This window comes from Nematolebias whitei, chromosome 2 (genome assembly GCF_014905685.2).
Source record: "Nematolebias whitei isolate Nwh7 chromosome 2, NemWhi1, whole genome shotgun sequence".
Classification (NCBI taxonomy): Eukaryota; Metazoa; Chordata; class Actinopteri; order Cyprinodontiformes; family Rivulidae; genus Nematolebias; species Nematolebias whitei.
In genome coordinates this window covers 19,467,274-19,491,674 of record NC_056499.1, presented here as the reverse complement: position 1 = coordinate 19,491,674, position 24,401 = coordinate 19,467,274, and the positions used below count along the sequence as shown (strand labels likewise).

Below are 24,401 nucleotides of genomic sequence, written 5' to 3'. Positions count from 1 at the left end.
TTTTTTTTCTTCTTTTGGCTGCTCCCTTCTTCAGGGGTCGCCACAGCGAACTAAGTCGCACGAAGACTTGGCAGTTATTTTTACGCCGGATGCCCTTCCTGACACAACCACGGACCACCGAGCTACCACAGCTCTCTGTGTGGAGCAGAGAGCTGCTTTCTAGGACATCCGGAGGAGCAGATGGTTGGGGTTAAGGGCCTTGCTCAAGGGCCCAGAGTGGGACAAATTAGGGTGTGGGGGCAGGTGTGGGTGCTTCACCTACCCCACCCACATTTTTAATGTTGTTAGTACTGGGGCTTGAACTGACACAGACCCACCTTCTCTAACCTCTGCGCCACCACTCCATACACACACACACACACACACACATATATATATATATATATATTTTTTTTTTTTTTAAGAAGTGGGTGGGCAGCATGGTGGTGCAACTGGTAGAGCTACTGCCTCTCAATGAGATGGTTGCCGCTTCAAATCCCGGTCCAGGGGCCTTTCTGGGTGGAGTTTGCATGTTCTCTCCGTGCATGCGTGGGTTTTCCTCGGATACTCCAGTTTCCTCCCACAGACCAAAAACATGCATGTTAGGCTGATTGGTAACTCTAAATTGTCCCTAAGTGTGAGTGAGAGAGTGAATGGTTGTTTGTCTCATTTGTCTCTATGTGTCCCTGTGATGGACTGGAGGACCTGTCCAGGGTGTATCCCACCCCTCACACAGTGATTGCTGGACATGGGCACCGGCGACCCTCGTGACCCAAAATGGAATAAGCGGGTAAAGATAATGGATGGATGGATGGATGGATGAAGGAAGACCCAGGACACGCTGGAGGGACTATGTTTCTCGGCTGGCCTGGGAACACCTCGGGATTCCCCTGGAGGAGCTGGCCCAAGTGGCTGGGGAGAGGGAAGTCTGGGCCTCCCTACTTAAGCTGCTAGCCAGCCAGCCATTTCTGGCCAGCGGGCCACCAGTTGAATAACCCTGCTTTAGACTTTGTCAGCTTTGTCAGTCATATTGTTTCGAGTCGTTGTACTTGAACATTACAACATATTCTCTAGTGTGGCTGTAAACAATCAGGAAAGTAAAGAAATGAAGGACCAAAAAGTGTCAGTCCTACAAAACTAACTATAGCAAAAAGACTTTCTGAAAGTCACAAAAACAGGAAAACGTCCAACAAAGACCTGACACAGGACCTGAGTGAAAGATCTACCTTCAGTTCATCATTTATGGTGTAAAGCTTTCAGCTCTTTGGGAATCACTTGGTTCAAAAAATTATTTTAATTGTCAAACTGTGTTATTTTATGTATTTATCATAGATTTGACAAAATAATTAGGAACAAATTGTGTCTTAATACCAGGCTGCTGGAAACAAAGTACCTAAAGAGCCAATTTATTATTGGTTCTTTGCCAAGCCATTATATGAGTGTTGAGGCAACACTGATTTATCCCTTGAGTTTAAAAGTCACAATATCACTAAATTATCTAATTTAAGCTGCTTAAAAAATATAAAAGATAACATTTTTCAGAAAATGCCCATGTACTGTGTAGAATTTTATTTTATTTTTTTTAAAGAGCCAAACTCCTCCCTAAAAGAACTTTGACAGACCTTCAGAAGTTCAGAGTAATATTAATGAAAAATACAAGAAACTGTAGCTCACTGGAAACAAAATATAAAGACAAAATGACTCAAAGCCTTAGCACTGTTTTGCAGATACAGTATGTACAACAGACACGCATCGGTTAAAATAAATGCAACTACATAAGCACAGATGAGCCTTTTGATCATTCAAACAGTGGGAGAAGCCCACCCTTTCCTTCACATACAGTGTTTAAAGAGTGAGCGTCACACTCTGGAAAATGTGGTTATTTGGAAATATCAGAAGTTATTGAAAGGGCATGAAAAGCCTTACCATCCAATAATATGGATTAGTGAAGAGAAGATCTCATTTTAATAGCTCTCAAAGAGACAAATCTAGATGCATATTAGGCTGTGTGTCATTGTGAAGTGTGTGTGTGTGTTTATGTGTGTGTGTTTGAGGGTCAAAGTGCAGTCAGGTGAGAAGAGGAGGAGAACAGCAAATATTTGAACAGAGTAGAATAAGAGAAAAAAATTAAAGGCCATTCAAAATGAGCCATTTATCTGTCAGTAGAATTAGTCTTTTCATCCTTTTTTCTCTTCTCTTACTCTCTTTTTCTCCTCCCCTCTATAATAACTAAATGACTAGCAGGGAGTCATACTAGCAGCTCTTATCTAGACTGGTGGACACAATGGAAAAAGACAGACAGGGCGAGCACTTGACTTGACGAAAGACCAAGGAATGAACAAATAAAAGAATCAACGAATAGGAACCAGAACCTATGTCTCACCCCCAACCCCATCTTTTTTTTTTTTTTACAAAAACCAGGAGCCTTGCCATTAGCGTGTTTTTACAACCCCCTCCCATTTTCTTTCTTATTCAAGAAAGAAATTGCTCTTGGGCCACCCCCTTTTCTTTTGCTTCCCTATCTCCTCTTACTTGTGCTTTCTTTTTTAACAGCCTTTTTCCTTCTCTGTCCTTCTTTCCCCTTTCAATTTTGACACTCGGGATAAGCAGTCTATGTGTCGACTGTAATGCAGCATGATTGAGTTGTAAAAGTGGGGGATGGGAAGTAGAGGGGTGTTGCCACTGGTCCAGTCATTTAATCAGACTCTGTGCAGATATGGGAGTATGGGGTTTGGGTGGTGGAGGTAGTGATGATGATGGGATAACAGGTGAGGAAGGAAGTGCACCACCTTTTTTATGTACTACACTTTTGTCCAATCCATGTGGGGTACAATGACATCAAACTCAAGCTAAAGTGCTTTAGTTTGAACTAGAATGATCAGAGTCATTTACCTACAATAAAGTATTTTGATATTCCTCTTAACTTATGGGTTATGTTGTTGATTTTTATGTCACAGTAGATTTGCTACCTTAAAATAATACTTTGGCTGTAAAAAGTGTAAAAGAGAAAAGTCATTTATAGGCTGGATAGGTGAAGGTGGACTTCCATCCTTGGGTCTTGGATGCAAAATGTTTGTTAAGCTGATCTTTCTTTCTTTCTTTCTTTCTTTTTTACTTGGATTTGGTTTAAACGCTGACATTCTTGTTTGTAGTGGGTCCAATTTGAGAATATTTCATTTTTTTATTGATCTGGTTTGAAAAAGATAGTGTGGTTCTGTTGGCGTCATTGTGCCGTGCTCTCCAGCTCTCACTGGAGTGATTCGCAGCCGAGTGTGAAGCGGCTGGGATGAGAATCAGCACCTCCAAATCTGAGGCCATGGTCCTCAGTTGGAAAAGGGTGTATTGCTCTCTTTGGATCAAGGATGAGGTTCTGCCTCAAGTGGAGGAGTTCAAGTATCTTGGGGTTTTGTTTACAAGTGAAGGAAGAATCGAGCGTGAGACTGACAGACAGACTGGTGCAGCATCTGCAGTACTGCGGACTCTATACAGGTCCTTTGTGGTGAAGGAAGAGCTGAGGTGTAAGGCAAAGCTCTGTTTACCAGTCGGTCTACGTTCCTACCCTCACTTATGTTCACAAACTCTGGGTAGTGACCAAAAGAATGAGATTGTGGATACAGGCAGTTGAAATGAGTTACCTCTGCACGGTAGCTGGACTCTCCCTTAGAGATAGGGTGAGAAGTTCAGTGATCCCGGAGAAATTTGGAGTAGAACCTCTGCTCCTCCGTATTGAGAGGAAGCAGTTGAGGTGGTTCAGGCATCTGGTAAGGATGCTTCCTGGGTGCCTCCCTATAGGGAGGTGCTTCAGGCATGTCCAACTGGGAGGAGACCCCAAGGAATACCCAGGACACGCTGGAGAGACCGTCTCTCGGTTGGTCTGGGAATGCCTTGGAATCCTCCCAGAAGAGCTAGAAGAGGTGGCTGTGGAAAGAGATGTCTAGACCTCTCTTCTCAAGCTGCTGCCCCTGCGACCTGACTTCAAAACAAGTGAAAGATAATGGACGGACGGACGGATGGATGGATTGAAAACTACTTGGTTAGGGTTAGGCCATATCCTGTTTACTAGCCCTACCTTTACCCCTTCACTTTTTATTCAAACCTGCAAATAATAGTGATTCCATTTTGACATAAGATACTTTAAGAAATCGAGACATCATCAGATGCTGCTGATTCCTGATGTCTGTAATAACATTCAGACATCCATCCATTATCTTTACGCGCTTCTTCCTTTTCAGGTCACGGGGGTCACTGGTGCCCATGTCCAAGCATCACTGTGTGAGAGGTGGGGGGACACCCTGGACAGGTCTCCAGTCTATCACAGGGACATATAGAGACAAAAGAGACAACTATTCACTCTCTCACTCACACCTAGAAACAATGTCGTTGCCAATCAGTCTAACATGCATGTTTTTGGACTGTGGGAGGAAACCTGAGTACCCAGAGAAAACCCACGCATGCACAGAGAGAACATGCAAACTGTACCCAGAAATGTCCCCAGCCGGGATTTGAACTGGGGCGACCTGCTCTCTAAGAGGCAGCAACTCTACCAATTGCACCACCGTGCTGCCCTGATTTTAACATAAATCATTGAATTTGTTTACTTTTCTAACTGTATTACAAAAACAGGGATCTAAAATACTAATGCAGTATTATAATTCAGGTGTTAAGCAAGGCGGACAAAATAAAGAGCATAAATTTGAGATCAATTTAAAACTACATGATTAAATACAGTACCATCATATAACCTGAGTGCTCCCTAAAGAGCCTTTTGGACCACACTTGTTTGACCTAATGGCTAAATACTCTTTCTGACATGACCTCTCATTTTCTACTGCTCCATAGTATTGTTAACCTCTCCATTATCAAGTCAACCTCAGCTCCCAACCCCGTTACTTCATCATGCTCCCCTATTCTTGTGCTCCCAGCCAATCATTCTTTTTTTTTTCTTGTTCTGCTTACATCTACCTGTATGTCCCTGCAGAAACAAGAATCGGGTTTATTGAGTTGAAGTTCAGATGTACATTTCAAAGTAGTGATTGCAACATTCCTTCATCCTAACATACTGTCATTGAGTAGGAGGGAGTCTTAACTTCTCTGCCTGCTGTTTTTTCTGCTGTGTCCCCTCTCTTTAAGACATGTTATAAATGGTTTTCAGCTAAAGATTTAGATAAGCAGTCAAGCAGTTAGCCATTCACGCTGCCAGTCAGGCGGTTAGATAGCCAGCCAGTCAGTCAAGTAAACTACATAGTCAGTCAATCAGCCAGAAAGGCAGCCAGTACTCAGCAAATACTGATTAATAGAAGTGTCCTACTCTTTTTACCAAATCAAATGTTGAATCTTACCAGTCAAGGGTGACTTCTGCACATAAATACTCACTAATCCTTGACTTTGACAGCGCAGCTCTCCTAATCAACACTGACACACATTGTAACACACAATGAGCTGCAGGAGACACGGAACATCATTTAACGTGGGTGTTTTGCACATTTCTGTGTGTTTGGGCAGCAAAAAATAAATGTAAAATCCCTGACTGGTGATGATGTCACTGCACAGTATTCCTCACAAAGTCTGGTGATGTCACCAATCAGTAAAGAGGTTTTTTGGCTCAGACTTTGAAATCAGATTGAATACAACTCACATGGACAAGCAGACGAAACAAAAACAGGCATTTTCTCTGCCAGCTAATTTATTTTAGAGTCAAACTTCTGAAACCAAACTATGTTTCTCTTCCTTCTGCATCACCTTATTTTCCCTAGTTATTTTGTTTTTTGGTGGTGGTGGGGGTGTTGTTTCTATCTCTAAAAGCTATTAACCAGTGAAATAAAATGTAAAAAAAATCTCACATACAGTTAAGTTTATGTGGACATACATTCATACTGACACACACACACAAGTTTGTCCCCAATCTGTCGACCAAAGGTTAGCTCACCTTGACAGTGACAGCATGCAAAAACACAACACACATTTATCGGAGTATGTTCTTTCTGACACAAAGTTACATGACAGTGAACAAACTATAAATGTGTTTACGCACCCCCAGATTATAACTTTTAGTTTAAAGTCAAACTTATTAAAACCAGTATTTGATGAGAATAGGTATAAAGATTTCAACTACTCTAACAGTGCAATGGTTTACGTGAGTACATCTTACTTTGAAGTGATAGTATTAGCCCGGCCTTTCCCATTGTAATAATGTCCAAATATGTCTGCATTTAGTGGAACCTGATTTGGATTTGGTTTTTATCCAATTTAGTTAACAGCCTTGGTCAGCTTTGTTGCTCTGGTCTCGTTCTTGTCTATCTTCTAGTGTGTGTTTTACGTCTCTGTTGATTTTCCTGCGGAGCTGTCTGGCGTGTTTGATTTCCATTTCTGCTCATATTGGGCGCCATAATACATTTAGAGACTGAAGCCTACATTTAATATGTGTCTGTTTGCTTATGTGTGAGTGAGTGTGTTTGTCAGTTTTATTGTCTACATTCATGCAAAAGAGATATCTTATTTTCCATTGCACCACTGCTATGATTTCTTCTTGCAGCCCAGACAAACAAACAGATCCTTGTTTGCAGATGAAAACAAATATTGATGAAATCAAATTAGGAAAATAGTATTTGATATCTGATCTTAATGTTTGGATTAAGTTGGGCTTTCTTTATTGGATTAAGCCCATGAGAGGTAGGAGCATAGTGTGCAAAAACATAACGGGGAGACTTTTGTTCCTGTGCATTTTATTCTTTCTCTGCACTTTTTATTCAGATTTCCAGTCATTTGTTTGTGTTTTCTTTGTTTTAAATAATAAATGTGAAGAGCATCAGTCACTCATGAAGTGGACCTGTTTACTGATGCAACTCAAACAACATATGTACAACTTTACTACATTTTTTGTCACTGTTTTGGAGGTCAGAAATGCATACTGAACTTATTATTAAACTTGTTTTTGACCAGGCAAATCCCATTGAGACCCAAGGTCTTTTTGGCAAAGGAGGCCTGGGACGTAAGGCAGCCTATCATGCATGTTTTTAGAATGTGGGAGGAAACCTGAATACTCGGAGAAAAGCCACACAAACACAAGGAGAACATACGGTAAACTCCAGACCTCTGGACCCAATGTGGATTGATCCCAGGACCTTCTTGGTGTGAGTCAACAGTGTTTACCACTAATCCACCGTGCTGTCCACATGCTGCTAACTTAAGGAGCTAGAGCAAAAAACTAAATGTATTAAGTAAACAAAACAAACAGGCTAACATGGCAGCAAACTAGTCACAACAAAAATCTGGGAGAATGCAAAGGAGAGCCAGACATGGTGTAAGCACACACAATAAACTGTTGGGTGAATGGAGACAGAAGGAATAAATGTAACTGGGGCTGATGAGGGAATGGGAGACATCTGAGCACAGTAAAACCTCCAGTATACTCGCGCGTACATGGGTCCGCAGAGGTCCACACGTACCGGATTAGAGTCGAAGGGACGTCCACAGGGCATGTCCGTGCAAAGCTCAATTTTTACGACCACGTACGCGTACTCTGTGTCACACAATAAACTGCCCGGCGACGGACTCTTTGTATGCAACATCAATGTATTAAATTCCTCTTCTTCATCCCTAATCTGGCCTTTTCTTTTGTTTTTTGTTTTTTTGCCAAAAGGCAAGCGATCTCTTCCTCCTCCTCTGTTGACACCATGACTGAAATTGTGAGAAATGAAGGGATTTGTCACAAGTAAATTAAAATCAGGTCCAGCATGACTACAAGAGGGTCTAGAGATTTCCTGGTGGGCTGGTCTGATGTGTGGGCTGCAGGGCCAGTGCTCCCTGTTTTGTTGTTGTTGTTGTTTTTAGAACTTTTTATTAACAACATATAAACACAGAACACCACTGCGGCTGGGCTGCCAGCTCTCTCTTTTTTTTTTGCGACCTGTCAATCAATCCAGTAGGCGTGTCAGCAAATGACCAATCGGTAACCTCAATTTGTCCAAAAGGTAAACGCCCCTTGTCTGTGGAGCTGACTGCAGCCGCTCAGGGTGGACGCTTGAGCATGAAGTCTGAACCCTCTGCGCACAGTTTCCGCGCAGCTGACAGGACGCGCAAGTATACTAGAGCCTTCAGACAGGAAACAGTTGAGAGTAAGCATTGTAAGACTGAGGAGCAGGAGTTCGACCGAGGAAAAAAACGGGGGAAAATGAACCGTTGGCATAAGGAAACTCTGAGGGACAGAAGACAGAAAATAAATTCAAACTGATTAAATCCAATAATTAACATAAACGGCTACTTAAAAAAAACACAAATACTGATATTTTTCTTCAAAACGTCAACGTGATGTGAGAGCACATGTTTTGAGTTTGTTTTGCCATTTTTTTGGTTGACAGTTTTCTATGATGGTGACCCTCATGATGCTTGACCTAGTGATGTCACACACTTAAAGTCTTCACATCAAATAGATTTACAGTAGTCCCTCAATTATCACAAGGGTTACGTTCCAAACACTCCCGCGATGGGTGAAAAGCACAAAGTAAGAACGCCATATTTATTTTAGTATTTAAATATGCTTAAGACTCTTGCAATGTTTTAAGTTCTTAAACCTACATAAGTTTAACAACATATGTATATGTACTGTACAGTACTGCAAAATTTTACTCACCAGCTCTGCAGACAAGCAGCTCGGTTCCGGCTCTGCAGACCTACCCTGTAGCGATGAAGCCCACTGCCCCGTCCAGGTTGATATGTCAGAGTCAGTCAGAGTCAGAGTTTCTTTATTGTCATTCGCACCTCATGTGGTACATGTGGTGGAGCGAAATTATGTACACAAGGTCCCAGTTACATCCAACAATAAAATGTATAAGAAAAACAGTAATAACATCTAAGATATGAACTAAGAAAAACATCAACTAAATATACACTAAGCACTCATAACATAAAACACATCACATCAGCACAAACATGTATACATACTGTACATGTATGTAACAAATATGTGCATGGATAATTGAGCTTCAGGAAGCTTCAGGATTATTTGCTACTTTTCTGCCAGTTCTGTGACCTTAATAGATAGCGTAGATTTGTGTTGCAAAACTTTCCTTCCTTTTGGCAGAAAGCAGCGGCCGGAAGCACTGATGGCTTCTGGGTAGTGTAGTTCTTTTGACTGGCAAGACAGTGTAGACTTATTGAAAGAAAACTAGAAAACAGTGGTGCCTGTCCCAAGTATTTTTTTGTAAACCTTTTACTCTGTACCATCCCAATCACGTAATATTAAAGTTGACAATCATTGGAAAACAGCAAAAGAGCGAGTCAGCAAAAGTTGAACAGCGAAGTAGCAAGGGACTACTGTATATACAAACATTTTACATCAATCCTTCAACTCTATCTTATAGTCACTGAGTCCCTCAATATACTTATTATTAAAAAGCACAAGTGTTATGAACAGTAATTACAGTCTACAAACATACATACAGTAAATGAGTACATTTATTGTGAAAGTTTCATAAAACTGTAAATGCAACTTCTTGCTTAAGACTTTTTATGATTTATGAAGAAAGAGACTTAAAAGATGCTTCATGGAAACATTTGTTCAAGTAAAACCTTTAGGAAATGGACAAAAGAAAACACAAATATTGAAGATTTACACTCACCAGCCCATTGCTGTTTTTCTTATTAGTTTGATTGCATTTGCAAATCAAATCCATTTGTCTTTTAGCTTGAGAGACACAGCCAGCAATCTGAGAGTACAGACTAATCTGCATCAGATATTAACTGTCACACACACGCACAACACGAGGAAGCTGCATGGACAGTGACCAGCCTACAAAAACACATATGTCCTAAAATACACTTCAAAAAGCACACATTTAAAAAAAGAAAAAGGCTTAGTGAATGTGAACATGCACAATAACACAAAGTTTTACGTGAATTTAGACACAGTAACAAATAAATCAGTGCATCATCTGAGCCCATCGTCATCTACATCATTACTAGCAAACAGTCAGCTTTTACTACTTTCAATTTGCTTTTGTGTGTGTGTGGTTGTGTAACTGTCTTACAGAGAGAGAGAAATGATATGATGTGATATGATATGCTGGCGGGGCATAAAGATAGATGATCATAATTACGCACAGGCCAAACTCCATTTCAAATCATCATCATCCCATTCTATCTGTTGGAGCGCACACACACCAAAACACTCACCGGCAGCTCATGCTGGGATTCATCCACCTCCCTACGCACACACTCACATCACACGCCTATGGTATCAATACTGCAAATCTATTGGAAGGAGGGACATGCTTGTCATGGCTTCACATTATTTTCTGGCGGTTCATGCAAAGTTCACTGACAGCCATGAGATGGTTATTCTTTCTCCGCCTCGTTCCTCTCCGTTCCTTCCTTTGTGCTTATCTGCCCTGCATGGTATTCCTTTTTGATTTGTTTTATGTTTATTCCCCTTCTCTTGCTTCTGCTTTTACCTTTCCTATCTTTACCTTTACTTGGTTTCTGATTTTACCTTTCCTATCCTCTGTTTATTTCTCTTCCATCTTTCTTTCTGTTCATCCATCCTGAATAACACACTTCAAGATTTGTCCTTTTCCACCAGGAAATACACAGGTAGGAAAGTAGGACTTAACTCTAACCACCTCCGCCTGCGGAAAGTGTATAGATATACAAAATCTAAATAAAATTAAAAAAAAAAGTTTACCATTAATTAATGTGTGGCATAAAAATTTAAAATGAAATGTACAAAGATTATTATGTATTTTTTTAATCCGTATCCAGACAGATTACACTTGATTTTGCACATTATTGCTACAAAATGTGTCCCGTTCCTCCTGCATCATAGGGAAGGAGTAAGGCCTGTTGTCTCTGTGCTTAACACACACACACACACACCAGTAATAATATGTGTATTTTTGTGTCTGTTTAATGTTGATGGGATGTTTCATCTGCAGGCAGCTATCACAGCTGGCTGCCTTATTGTCTGGGTCAGACTGATGGGCTTGTGTGCAAGTGACTGTGTGTGTGTTTTGGGAGGGGGTAGGCTTGCCCATTAATCTTGTTTTTTGGGTATTTCTTTAGTTTGTTAGTGTACACATTAACATACAACTGATGGTTTCTTTATATATAAGAACACTATTTTCTTTTATGTCTAAGTACAACATAATCACATTTCTACTATATGTACATGTGCATGAATATTGTGTGTGTGTTCTGTCCATGAAGCCACACAAATAGCTGAACCAAACCATTGGCTTGGTTGCTGATGATGACATATGAGTTCTTGGCCTTGGTAATGGCTGTTAAATCTCATAATTACACGCTTCTTTATTGCAATGCATAATGACCCTGCAGCACTATTGGACAATTAATTAAGATTTTCAACCCAGGCTTTTTCAGGCCCAGATGAGGAGTTGGAATGAGGTCTAATGTTCTTGTCTTCAAGCTATGACATTAAGACATGGTGCTTCAGGAGCGAAAGCTCTGTGTGCGTTCGGTTTTTATCTTTGCCGCCCTTTCCTTCTGGTAATGTTTTTCATTCTCTCTGTTCCTTCTTTTGCATCACACCAGTGGTTGAGCCCATCATTTCTCTGCCTGCCCTCAATGATATTGGAGACTATATCTCTAATCTGTGAATCGTAAATTAATCCCTGTGGAGGTTCTGTGGTTCTTGTTCTATAGAAGTTATGGAAGATTAAGCAGATAGAATCAAGGCAACCTCATAATCTCACATACTGACACCAAGCTTGGACAAGGCCCGCTGGGTTTTGTTTTAAAACCAGAATCAACAGAATCAATTATTTGTCTTGCAAAGCCTTTTTGGGTTTTATGATTGCATTATTTTAAATACATTCAAAACAGAGCTATTTAAAGTTAGAGTGTGTTGTTGCTTAAATGATGGATTTAATCTTTTCTGCAACAAACCTGAATACAAAATCCAACTTTTTAATAAAATTTAAGTCTTTCACAACTTAATTTCACCGCAGAAAAGACAGCAATGATGAATGCATGGTTAGATCAAAAATATCATTCAACAGTTTTTTTCACTCTCTTCACACTTTTAACGTGTACTTTTTTATTTTTTTATTTTTGGCCATTAATAATTGTCAGCAGTATTGCATCTGTGTTAAATGTGCTATATGTATGCCTGTGTGTCCGAGAGCGACAGGGAGAGTTTCTCTGTAAGCCGTTCATCTGTGTGTACACACCGCTAATTCCTTTGACAGATTTGCGCACACACTCAAAGTGTGGTCATTTCTGCCTTCGTCGGCATTATTCTGATGGAGAGAAGGGCTGGATGCAAAGGTTGAAACGGAGTGAAAAATGGATGGGTTTAACACAGGAGAAAATAAGGAAGAAGGTTAAAAAAAAGAGAAAATGGAATGTGATCCTATGCAGAACTGAAGGTTATCATTTGAACAGTACTCTTGAGTCTATATGAAGTCAAGAGGACTTGGCCCCAGTAGAGCTTGTAGCTCACACACACACACACACACCTACACGCTCCTTGACTCTGCCTTCACAGAGCTGGAAGTGGGTAATTAAAATGTAAATATTTTATTATTTGAAATGGCTCCACTGCAATGCTCTTAATGTCACTCCATCTGTCGTCTCCACGGAGACTCTGGGTTGCCCTCGACGACCTCAGCGACCAGCTGCCCCCACCCGTTCAACCCCACTACAGCAACAGCTATAGCGCTAGACAACCAGCTCGCTGTTGAGGCAATTTCATTTTGGGTCTAATTAAGTGTTAAATAATAGCACTCACAACCACAGAGTCAGCACACACTTACACACAGAAAATACCACACACACACATGCACACTCACACTATTCCTCTTCTGTTCTGTCTCTGTCTTTTATACACACACAAGCACACACACAGTCACAGAGCGCTCATCTCTACTACAGCAATGGGAAGATTTTAAATGTTAATCTTGCAGTGCTGCTGATGGTGTCTAATGTATGCAATTAACAGTCAGCCAGGGCTGAGGGTTTGGTAATTAGCTGGCTGTTCACACTGATTAGAGGCTACCGCAACCCTATGACTGCTCTGCTCTCCCCCAGGCCGCACAGAGGAAAAAAGGGGGTTTCATGGAGAGAGACAGCACAAAAGGGGGAAGGGGAACGGAAGAGAAAAAAGACATTTTAACCAGCAGTCTTCAAGAGGATGAACAGTGATATCATTGTGTAATATATCTAAAGTAAAAGTAATAAATGATGCATCAAATAATTTGTCTTTATGACGGAGCTTTAGGGCCATGCTAAGAAAAAAAACAATTTAAGCCAAAAAATTATGAGAATAAAGTCAAATAAAGTCTAAATATTATGAGAATAAAATTGTATTCTATTGTATACTTGTTTATTTATTTATTTTTTCCATGAGTCGGATTCAACCTATCAATCAATCCAGTAGGCCTGTCAGCAAATGATCAATCTGAAGCTAAATGAGTCGTAATATTATCCGAACTCCGACACGATAAAGCAGAGTTTACCGCATTTTAACTGTGGTAAAATGAAGACTGTTGAGCATCTTGTTAAGTTATACTTTGGTATTGGTTTCACAAATAAGGAGATAGTTAATCTGTTAGCACATCAGCATCAGATTATTATCAGTATCAGGACTTTGAACCTGCTTACAGTAAGGTGGTACGCTCTGATGGGCTGCAGCAGCTCTCTGCAGGTAAGGAGCATTTAGCTTCGGATTGGTCATTTGCAGACACGCCTACTGGATTGATTGACAGATCGCGGCATGGATCCGACTCGTGGAAAAATAAATAAATAAATCAACAAGAGCTGAAAAAAGTCTTGTACAACTTTATTCTCGTAATATTAAGACTTTATTCAACTTTATTCTCGTACTATTAAGACTTTATTCAACTTTATTCTCGTAATATTAAGACTTTATTCAACTTTATTCTCGTAATATTCGGACTTTAGTCTCATAATTTTTGGCTTTTAATTTTTTTTTCTTAGTGTGGCCCTAAAACTCTGCCGTATGTCTGAGCCAGATTGTTGTGCATCTTTTTTTATTTATTTATAGTCTATCCAGCTCAATAACCTACAGTTAAAGCCCAGAGGTGTTTTCTTTTTCGTTATTTAACATCAACTAGTAAAATGGAACAATACATGAAGATTCAACCAGAGTTTAAGATGTCAAGCAAGACCAGTATGAATATAGTTAAATACTATTATGTTTTTCTCATCTAAAAAGTGTAAATTCATAATGTTTCCTGCATTGCAGTAAGTTTTAGTGTTTGTATAGATGCATTAGAAGATTGCTTATCTTGCATACTGAACCCAGACTTACCCTGTGATCTAGTTTTGATGTCATGAGTTGCAGGTCTTAAAGTAAAGTTTATTTTATTTTTTTTGCAAAAGCTTGTGCAAGATGTTTTATGGTTTCCAGATGGGGCCAGTTTTTGGTGCCTAAGTTCAAATATCCAGCACACAACATTATGAACAAAACATGTTTTTAAGAAGCTGGAGTGGCAGAGAGTACCGGGTATGTTAGACTGGTACAGGACATGTATAATGACAGCAGGACAGTGGTGAGATGTGCTGTTGTAGTGACATATAGCTTCAAGGTGGAGGTGGGATTACATCAAGGATCGGCTCTGAGCCTCTTCTTGTTTGTTCTGGTGATGGACCAACTAACAGAGGAGGTCAGGCAGGAATCCCCGTGGACTATGATGTTTGCAAATGACATTATGAACTGTGGTGAGAACTGGGAGCAGGTGGAAGAGAACTTGGAGAGGTGGAGGTATGCACTTGAAAGAAGAAGAATGAAAGTCACTCGTAGTAAGACAGTATGTGTGTGAATGAGAGGGAGGCCGGTGGAACAGCGATGCTACAAGCTCACTGTTCCACCGGCCTCTGGAGCAGAGGTCACAAAGGTGCAGGACTTCAAGTACTAAAGGTCAACTGTCCAGGAAAACTGGGAGTGTGGAAAAGAGGTGAAAAAGAGAGTCCAGGCAGAATGGAGTGGATGGAGAAAAGTTTCAGGAGGGATTTGCAACAAAATTGTGTCATCAAAGGTCAAATGAAAAGTTTACAAGACAGTTGTGAGACCAGCTATGTTGTAGGGCCTGGAAACAGTGGCATTGACAAAAAGGCAGGAGAACGAACTGGAAGTGGAGGAAATGAAGATGTTGAGGTTCTCCTTAAGAGTGACAAAGATGGATAAGATTAGGAATGAGATCATCAGAGGTACAGCACAGGTTGAACAACTGGGAGTTAGAGAGTCCAGACTGAGATGGTTTGGACATGTCCAGAGGAGTGGATATATTGGTAGAAGGATGTTATAAATGCAGCTGCCAGGACAAAGACAAAGAGGAAGACTAAAGAGGAGATATATGGATGCAGTTAGAGAGGACATGGAGGTAGTTGGAGTGAGGACAGAGGATGAAAAGGCAGAGTGAAATGGAGGAGGATGACTCGCTGTGGTGACACCTAAAGAGGGAAAAGCTGAAAGAAGAAGAGCTGAACAAATATTTTTGGTCTTTTTGGAAACCAGTAGTAAGTTGGGGTTATTACAATTCCTGTTTCAGCTCATAAGTAACATGCAATTGATTCAGTTATTAAACATTAGACAACTTAAGTCCTATATTGTAAGTAATTGTACGTCAGTACTTCTTGAAGTGAACATGCAAGAACACAGAAACTTGATATTACAATAAAATGTAACAGTCTGTAAGAACCACTCACATTCACAACAGTTCCTAATTTTGACCCCTGAAAACATCCACATAACACCAAACACCTGACCACCAACAAAACCCATAATTTACCAAGTTGGTCTTCAACCTTAAGTACACAATTTTATTCCACTTCATGTACCACATGTGATGCAAATGACAATAAAGTCTCCTTGAACTTTGAACCTTGAACTAAGAAATTACTGGGTTTGACCATTTATCAACCACATGGCTGTTACCTCCATACAGCACTTAGAACAGCAGAGTATGTGTGTTGGAAACAATATTCATGTAATTTTAGGTGTTAACTTTAATATGTTGCCAAAACTGTAAACAACACCCATGGGTAAAGTTCATAACTTCTAACTTCAGTAAGCTATAATAATTATTCCTCTCACTTTGTCTGCATTTGTGGGTGGTAACAGACTTTGAAATTGAGAATGCAAATGGACAAAATTTAATTTCTAAAACACATGTTATACACACCATGTGTGTAATTTATATGTATGTACATACAACTCTTGGTTGTATGTACTTGGAGTTGTAGTGTCAACTCCAAGCATGAGGTGTATCATTTAGGAAGCTACACTAAATGGGTTTGTGTGTGTCTAAGTGTGAGTGTGTGTTGTAACCTGTTTTAAATTAACTGGTTCTCTGGGTAGATTTGTTTCCATCTCGTTGCGCATCTCTGTGTAATTGGGTCAACTGGTGTGTGTGTGTGTGTGTGTGTGAGAGAGAGAGAGAGAGAGACAGAGACAGAGAGTGAGAGAGAATTTTCCTGATTGTGTTCACAGTACAGCATATACTGTACTGCATCTTGTGTGTGTGTTGTTTCTGCCTGGCCAAAGCCATCGCAGGGGGTCGGTGTTCATTTTGGCCATCGTCTGGCCGTATGGTACAGAACAGTGTGAGTTGTGTTTGCACACACATCCACTCACACAAACACATGCTCACAAAGCACCACAAGAGAACACTTGTGTTGAACAGCAGGAAACAATTTGTGCAAATCTAAAAACAAAGAGAAAGTACAATAGGTGAGAGCATAGGAGCCACATACAAGGTGCATTTATACCACACACACACACACACACACACACACGTGACAATGCACTGTTAACTGTTGGAAACTTCACGTCTCCTTGTGCAGCCTCTATTACAGTGGGCCAGTAGTCTTGAATCTGTCCCCTTCTTCAGGACACAATGCGTGAATTCCCTGAATGTTGATAAATCCACAGTTTTTCTCTGATATACAAAAAGAAACTCACTTTCAAATCCAAATTAACAAATCCACTTGTGCAGCAGTTCCACGTGAGCTGATCTCACTTTCGATCGATTGAATGATCAACAGCAAAGTGCTGGAAGTGTTGTATAGTTTATCACACAGTCCTAGCAGTGTTGGGTGTTGTCTTGTGTGCAGTGGTAACACTTTACTATCTTTTCCCTTGTTTGAGAGTGATGCGCCTCAGGCCACATTGCTGCGCGATACACCCCTCAAACCCTTCAATCTTCTTGGTGTGTTTGTTGTTTTACTACTTTGTGTAACATTTCTTTGACAGGGCTTAAAGCAACTTAAATTGTTACAACTTATAGGCAGACAACTTTTAATGAGTGTGAATCACTGCTGTCTCATTGGTTAGACAAAGTGAGAAGTTTCTTCTTAAACATGTCCTGTGGCCATGAACCAGAACAAGAAAGTACAGTCTGACTGGTAGCATAGAAGATGCTGTTCAACAGCTACAATGCCTATAACAAGTGTGTTTTGGGAGTTCTGCAAATATCGCCCATCACTATGAAAAGCAAGTAATCATATCACTAAGTGTGTGTTCACTTTTCTATATATCCTTTAACAAAATATCTCATGAATCACTGGACAGATTTTAATGAAATTCTTTGAAACTACAATTGATTCAGCATGGACTTTTTTGGTTACAATTGATTCAGTTTTGGAGTTAACCTAATTCACAATGGTCGCCACTGCTATCAAACTTAGAAATACAAATATGGCTGTAACTTAGTCAGTTTTACTGATTGTCTGCTAAAATTAGGTGTGGAAGTAATTTGAACTCCTCCTCAAGATGTTCTCTGAATGCTAACATATTCTGTGAAATCTGTGCATTCTTTCAAGTATTTTTGTGATCGTCATAGCTTCATTAAAAAAAAACTTACTTTTACTCTGTTCATGAAATAATCACAGGTAACTACAATCATTATCCATCTTCTAATTTAAGAAGATGAAGACTTTATGGTGAAGGTTTGAAGGTTTTATATTTCAGTCAAACACATAGCACAAAGCCTGCCTCTAGGATATTGGCCTATTTTATCTGAACTGCAGTCTCACACTGGGATTAAGTCAGTAGTTGGCTCATTCAAATCAGATGGAGCCCAGTAGCACTGATCTGACCTGCTTCTCTGCTTGCAGCTCACTGACCATGTGCACACATATCATAAAATGTACAGTTTCCTGTATCTTGCTGCAGGAGTTATTCTCAGTGTAACCTTCTAAAGACGATGTTCTAAAAAGGCTGTTACAAAACTTTATAAATTATAGAAAATAGTAACATTTACAGACCGCTACATGTTCATTTGATTACACCTGTATGGATGCATTTAGAAATAAACCTCATGTAATTGTTTACACTGTCTAGTCTACATGTCAAAAAAGGGAAGTTTATTTTACTATCCATAAATTTGCCAATTGAGTAACTGAATGTGAAGAATAGTTGTGTGTTAATAGCTGTGACCAGATTACCATCACAACTGGTTTTCACACGTCACATTGATCTTCAAACACACACAAGAATGTACAAATACCTTCATAAATGCACAGAAGCAGCGAACACACACATATACACAAATATCCATAAGCATCAATCGTTTCTCACTGGTTCCTATTTGCCCTTTAACCACAAAAAAAAACAAATATAGGGCTTCTAGATATGTGTGTCTGTGTGCATCTGTGAAGCAACTGGAGCGTGAGAGAGGGCTATCCTGTAGATTTGTGTGTGTGTCTGAGCCAGACTGTTGTGCGGTCTCGGGTGTAAACGTGCAGTCAAGACTCATTTGGCAGACAAACAGGCCGCAGGGTGGCTGGGGAATTGACGTGTGTTTCTGTGTGTGTGTTTGTTTATTTGGGGGTATCTGATGGAGAAAAGTGAAAAGAAAAGGAAAAGAGCAAGCAGCAGAGGTTAAGTTTGCATGGCTGCACCATGGCCTTTCTTTCTGTTAGACAATTCACAGCACATGCACACAGGTAAACCAACGTAAATGCACAATTTATCCAGCTTCTTTTTAGATACTGTGGCACGTCTTGCCTTTTTTGGGAAACTTAAGCATAAACATAAAGCACACACAACCACATAGTTTCACTTACTTGACCTCAGCTTAAGTAATTTGTTCACAAACAAAATTATTGTGCAACTAAAATGTGTTCTTACTTAACATGCACCGAAAATCAAACCTGTTTTAACTTACAATTTGACTGAAAGGGCTGCCTTCATATTTTAAGCAAATAAACATAATTTAGGGGGCGGCTGTGACTGAGTGGTTAGAGCAGTCGTCCTCCAATGCAAGAGTTGGAGGTTCGATTCCACCACCAGCAGTCACATGCTGAAGTGTCCTTGGGCAAGACACTGAACCCCTCATTGCCTCCAATGTGTGTCCCATCGGTGTATGAATGTGATAAAGCTCCGATTAGTCTTTGTCTAAATATAGTAGAGTGCTGTATGAATGGGTAAGGATTCAATGATTTTTATTGTCATACCACCGCACATTTGCATGTTTGTGGTATGAAATTTGGTCTCAGATCTAGAAGCCTAACAATTAACAAATAAATAAATATATATATAAAATAAAGTTATTTTAAAAAGTAAGATGAAGCTGAATTAAGTGCAGCTCAAGTTCAGCACTCTGACAGCTACAGGAAAGACACTGTTTCTGAGCCTGGTGGTCTTGCTCTGAATGCTCCTCAGCCGCCTGCTTGATGGGAGGTGCTCGAACAGACTGTGTACAGGATGAGTGGAGTCCTTCATGATGCGGACTGCCCTCCCCCTGCAACGTGAATTGTAGAGGTCCGGGATGGTGGGAAGGCTGCTTCCCATAGTCTTTTCTTATCTTGATAAGATAGAATGCAGCTATATAAGTATAGTCCATATACTATACTTTGTAGTAAGCACAAAATAAATTAATTATAACAATTGTTCTTAAAAATATATATTTTAATGCAATATGACCTCCTAAAGAATTGTCTTGAATTTTTTTTCTCTATTATCTCACCTACATGTAGGTCTAAAAGGCATTTATGTTTGACTGAAAGAAGTTTAGAACTTTCTGGATATGCTATACAATGAATAAAATATCTGAAATCAGTCATTAATATTATGTAGAATGGCCTTATAGGAGGGACAAAAACATAAATGGGGATTACATAAAGAGCTTATTCCTCACACCTGCTGACTCACCACCAAAATGAAGTTGACAGATGCAAATTTCTACTTGAATCTGGCACATAAATTCAGTTTATTTCTCTTTTTGGAGCTATCATGCTTTGACTAATAATTTTATTATATAACTTCAATTTCAAAGTAATTTATCCTACTAAGACAGATTAATATTTTGAAATAATAAACGAGAAAATTGCTGTTTCGATATTTATTTTCCATTGAACATCATAACATGTTTCCACGCAAATCGTTTTCAACTTAATTTTAATCTTAGATTGCTGCACGCACAGTTAAGCCAGCACGCACACACGAGCAGTTTTATAACAGACTTGCACTTGCTCACTCAGTATGAGGTGCTTTATCAACAATGGGCAGAAAGGAAATGTAATTAGTGCCAAATAAGGAACCTTCTTTTGTCAAGTGAAATCACAGGTATGAAAGAAAGGTCTCCACCCCTCCCATCTCCATCATCACCTCCCCTTCTACCACCTTTCCCCTTTTTACTTTCTTCTCTTCTCGATCTCACTCTTTCCTATACTCTCTCTCTCCATCAATACCTCTCTCTCTCTCCATCATCAGCACTAAATTCCCATTGATGTTTCTTTTCTTCTGTTGTATCGATCGCTTCATGAGAAGGAGGGGAGGTGGGGTGGAAGCAAAGAAGGGAGAGATGGTGTTATCTGTTAATTAATTTGTCCTGAAGCCGGCCGCCTATTAATCAGACAGATAAGAGGCATTGGATGGCTGAACGGTGCAGACAGACTGGTGAGGAGGGGAGAGGGAGTAGTTTGCACACACGCACACACACATAGAAACACACATACACAAAAGGAGTTGCACAATTAGATATTCATGGAAACATATGGGAATTTATGCACACAAATATGTTGCTGAAATGGCAAGCCAGCACTTTGACAGTGTGGCAGTGTTTTTTTTTTTTTTTCTAAGTTCAGATGCAAATATTGTAAATGTGTGTACAAAATTACACAAGTTGTGTACTACGCACACCAAACATATTCATACACACGTAGACTGATAAAAATCAATGATGTGCCTCAATAAAAAAGCTGCACTTTCAGCTCAATAAATTAATTACAAGGTTTTAATTATTGGTGTTTCTCTCGCTCGCTCTTTCTCTGTGTGTGTGTATTTGGTTGGGTTTGGATACATATACTGTACTTGTAATTAGAAAGGAAGGTATTTGTGAATGGCAGTATTCATATACCCTTTTAATATTTTTTTTTAAACAGCACATGCAGATAGTTTTTTGGCAATGTTAACAGATTTCTTCCAGACTTTAAGCATTTTCACAAACTTATTGTTATCATCAAATATAGTATTTTAGTCAAAGTTTGGAGTTCTCAATCTGTTTTCGGAAAATACATAAATAAATAAGCTTGATTCAAAAGCACCCTTTTTGTATCTTTGAACCTACGTGATGAAAAAATAAATTAAATGTTTACCTCCATCATTACAGTTGGTGTTACTACCCGTATGTATATACACATTTAGGTATATAAGTTAAGTAAGTTGTGCACTCTTCTTGGCCTTGTGTTCCTCCATTCTTTCAGTATCAGTTTCCATCAGAGGAATGTGTGAAAAATGATTGAATCCTCAGATCTGCAACCAGTAGTTGAGCGCTAAAAACACACATTGAGAAGTAAAAAGTAGTGACACTATTGAATGATATTAACCCTCTTCTCTCCACTTGACCCCAGGGCTGAACAGATTCAATTAGAGCATGTGTGTTAATTTTAGCCACGCCAGAATATATTTCCTCTGCCCAAAATGAGTGGTGAAGTACTAAGGACCCCCTAAAGACATCTGCCTCGTGTGTGCATGCGTAGGTGTACAAAGACCCCCTTACGAAATTTACTTCTAATCCCTTCTGATGATTTCATTAAGTAGACAAAGGCACTTCTCGTTGGCAGCAATACTGCTCCCTTCACTGCACTGTGTGTGTATTAATCATACACATTTGGACTTGTTCCAGAGTGTTCCTATGCATTTGTGTCTATTGAAGTATGAGGTTGTGTCTGTGTGTTTGTCTTGCAGCCTATTTTATTTTAAGTATGTGTTTGTTGAGTAGTTCAGTATTAAACAGAGTGACTTGAAGCGCATTACAAGCAACAATAGCTTGCAAACTTGACATAATGAGACGCCTGCCATTACCCATCAACACACAGTAAGATGGGAGCCCCTAATATACATGCACACACACAAAATCACCATCACACGTGCCCTCACACATCTTGCATCTCAAGAGGAGGCACACTACAGCAGATGTTACCAAAGAAAGATGTTTTTGCTCATTTGCCTGCTTCTCTTGGCAGGATGCTCCTCTCAGACACACACACACACACACAAACTGGGATGCTGCAGCGAGGTCTGACAGGTGGGCTCACCTGGCCCACTGTCTCTGAATTCCTTACGGAAGCTTGAACTCACAAAGCATACGTATATAGGCAGGCGGGCATGTGCGAATGGACAGGTGCGTGAAGAGGACAGCTGTGAGAAGAGGTGTGAGTGGGCAGGTGTTCCATTAAAGACGTATAAAGGGAAAAACAGACAATATGTAAGAGGCTAGGACATCGAAGGAAGAAAATTATCACAGTTTTCAAATGAGGAATAAACATTCAAATGCAGTTGGAACAAATTTAAAGCTTACAGGCCAAAAGAGACAGGACACCCTGGTCAAGGCGTATCAAGGTGGAAGAGGCATCAGACAAAGCAATTGTCAGACAGACACCAACAGATAAAAACACAGAGATTGCTACTGGAGGAAAAAGACAAGTAAGCAAGCAAAAAGATAGAGATTGACACTGAAGAAACAAGCCGTTTTGAGACAATAACAGCAATTAGCATGTGCTTTTGAACAGTGATGCAACGATGGCCAACATTGATCCATGGAGGCTGTGGCAGGTGGAGATAAGGTCTGCCATCCCCCAGAGAATAGCCCTGAGTGCAACGGAGAGAGGAAGCCAAGGAGAAAGAAGAGGAGGAGGAAGAGAAGGAGGAGGACTCTGATCATTTGGATGGAGGAAAGGTGGAAGGGGAATAGATAGGGAAGAGATGAACTTGACCCTCTAGCTCCAAAACAATCTATTCTCCTTATTTCCTTAGGTTTCTTACATTTCAGCTTAGCATTTGAATTATTAACATTATAAATGTGTCTCCTGATCAAAAACTGTATTGCTAACGCTTATCGTCAACACGTACAGTGCCTTTTAGCTTAACCAGTGGTGGGCACAGTTCCACTAATCTGCTAACAGCTAATAGCTAACTATTTTTTTTTTGTTTAGTGGATTAGCGTTTTTGCTAACTTTTGAAACTGTTAGTGGAATTAGCTTCCGCTAAATTAGATTTTGCCAATGTTAAGGCCGCTAACAAAATTCACGAGCTTGTTCCTGTATGTTGTGGGCGAGTCTCGTCAGGCACACTTTTGGCCTACTATGTGTAAATGTGACAAGACGTTATTGGTCAACGCAGCTTCAACTAGAAAAAGACAAAGTCATGTGATGCAAACTAAGTGACAATCATCTGAGCAGGTGGGGTTTAGCATTAGTTTCTGCTATATGTATTTTTTTTACCTGTTTAGCAGTTTAGCATAAGCAAAGATTTTTTTTTAGTTAGCAGAATATAGGTTAGCAAAGCTAACTTTTTGGTTAGCTGTGCCCACCTCTGAACTTAACCAGCATTTCTCATGGGGTGCAAAAACAACACGAATATATAACTACCAACACCTAAATGACTCACATGGCATTTTCCACCAACAGGAACAGCTAACTGGAGTTAGTTGCAACGACAAAACCTTATCTTGCTAATCATTTTTCTTTCCTTCTTTCCCAGGTTTCTCCACGCTGTCTTTGGCAGACCAGATGAGTCTACTGCAGAGTGCATGGATGGAGATCTTAATTCTGCGTGTTGTTTACCGCTCACTGTCTTTTGAAGACAAGGTAAGTGTTTCATTCCTGCTGTCTTCATTTACGCAGGTGCACGTTTGAATTTCCAACCTCTCTGTTCTTCTCTTCAGCTGGTGTATGCTGAGGATTACATCATGGACGAGGACCAGTCAAAACTAGCTGGACTTCTGGACCTGAACAACGCCATCCTTCAGCTGGTCAAGAAATACAAGGCTATGAAACTGGAGAAGGAGGAATTTGTCACTCTAAAGGCCATTGCTTTGGCTAACTCAGGTTTGAAACTGTTCGCACCTAGCTGCTGCTGTTGTTGTTGTCTGTGTGCAGATTGGTGTTCGACTGTCGGAGAAGAGTTAATTTGAGGAATATTCAGTCCCATGGGGCTCATTTAG

The 24,401-nt window shown here is 40.0% G+C and overlaps 1 protein-coding gene across 4 annotated transcripts in view; it reads left to right on the top strand.

Annotated features, from left to right (window-relative positions):
• esrrga (estrogen-related receptor gamma a) overlaps positions 1 to 24,401 on the top strand; it is a 58,956-nt gene that overhangs the window by 29,361 nt on the left and 5,194 nt on the right. For all 4 annotated transcript variants that reach the window (XM_037690683.1, XM_037690682.1, XM_037690681.1 and 1 more), the window contains exons 5-6: positions 23,939 to 24,045; positions 24,123 to 24,285. In XM_037690683.1, the coding sequence (XP_037546611.1) occupies positions 23,939 to 24,045; positions 24,123 to 24,285 (270 nt within the window). The remainder of the gene's footprint in view (positions 1 to 23,938; positions 24,046 to 24,122; positions 24,286 to 24,401) is intronic.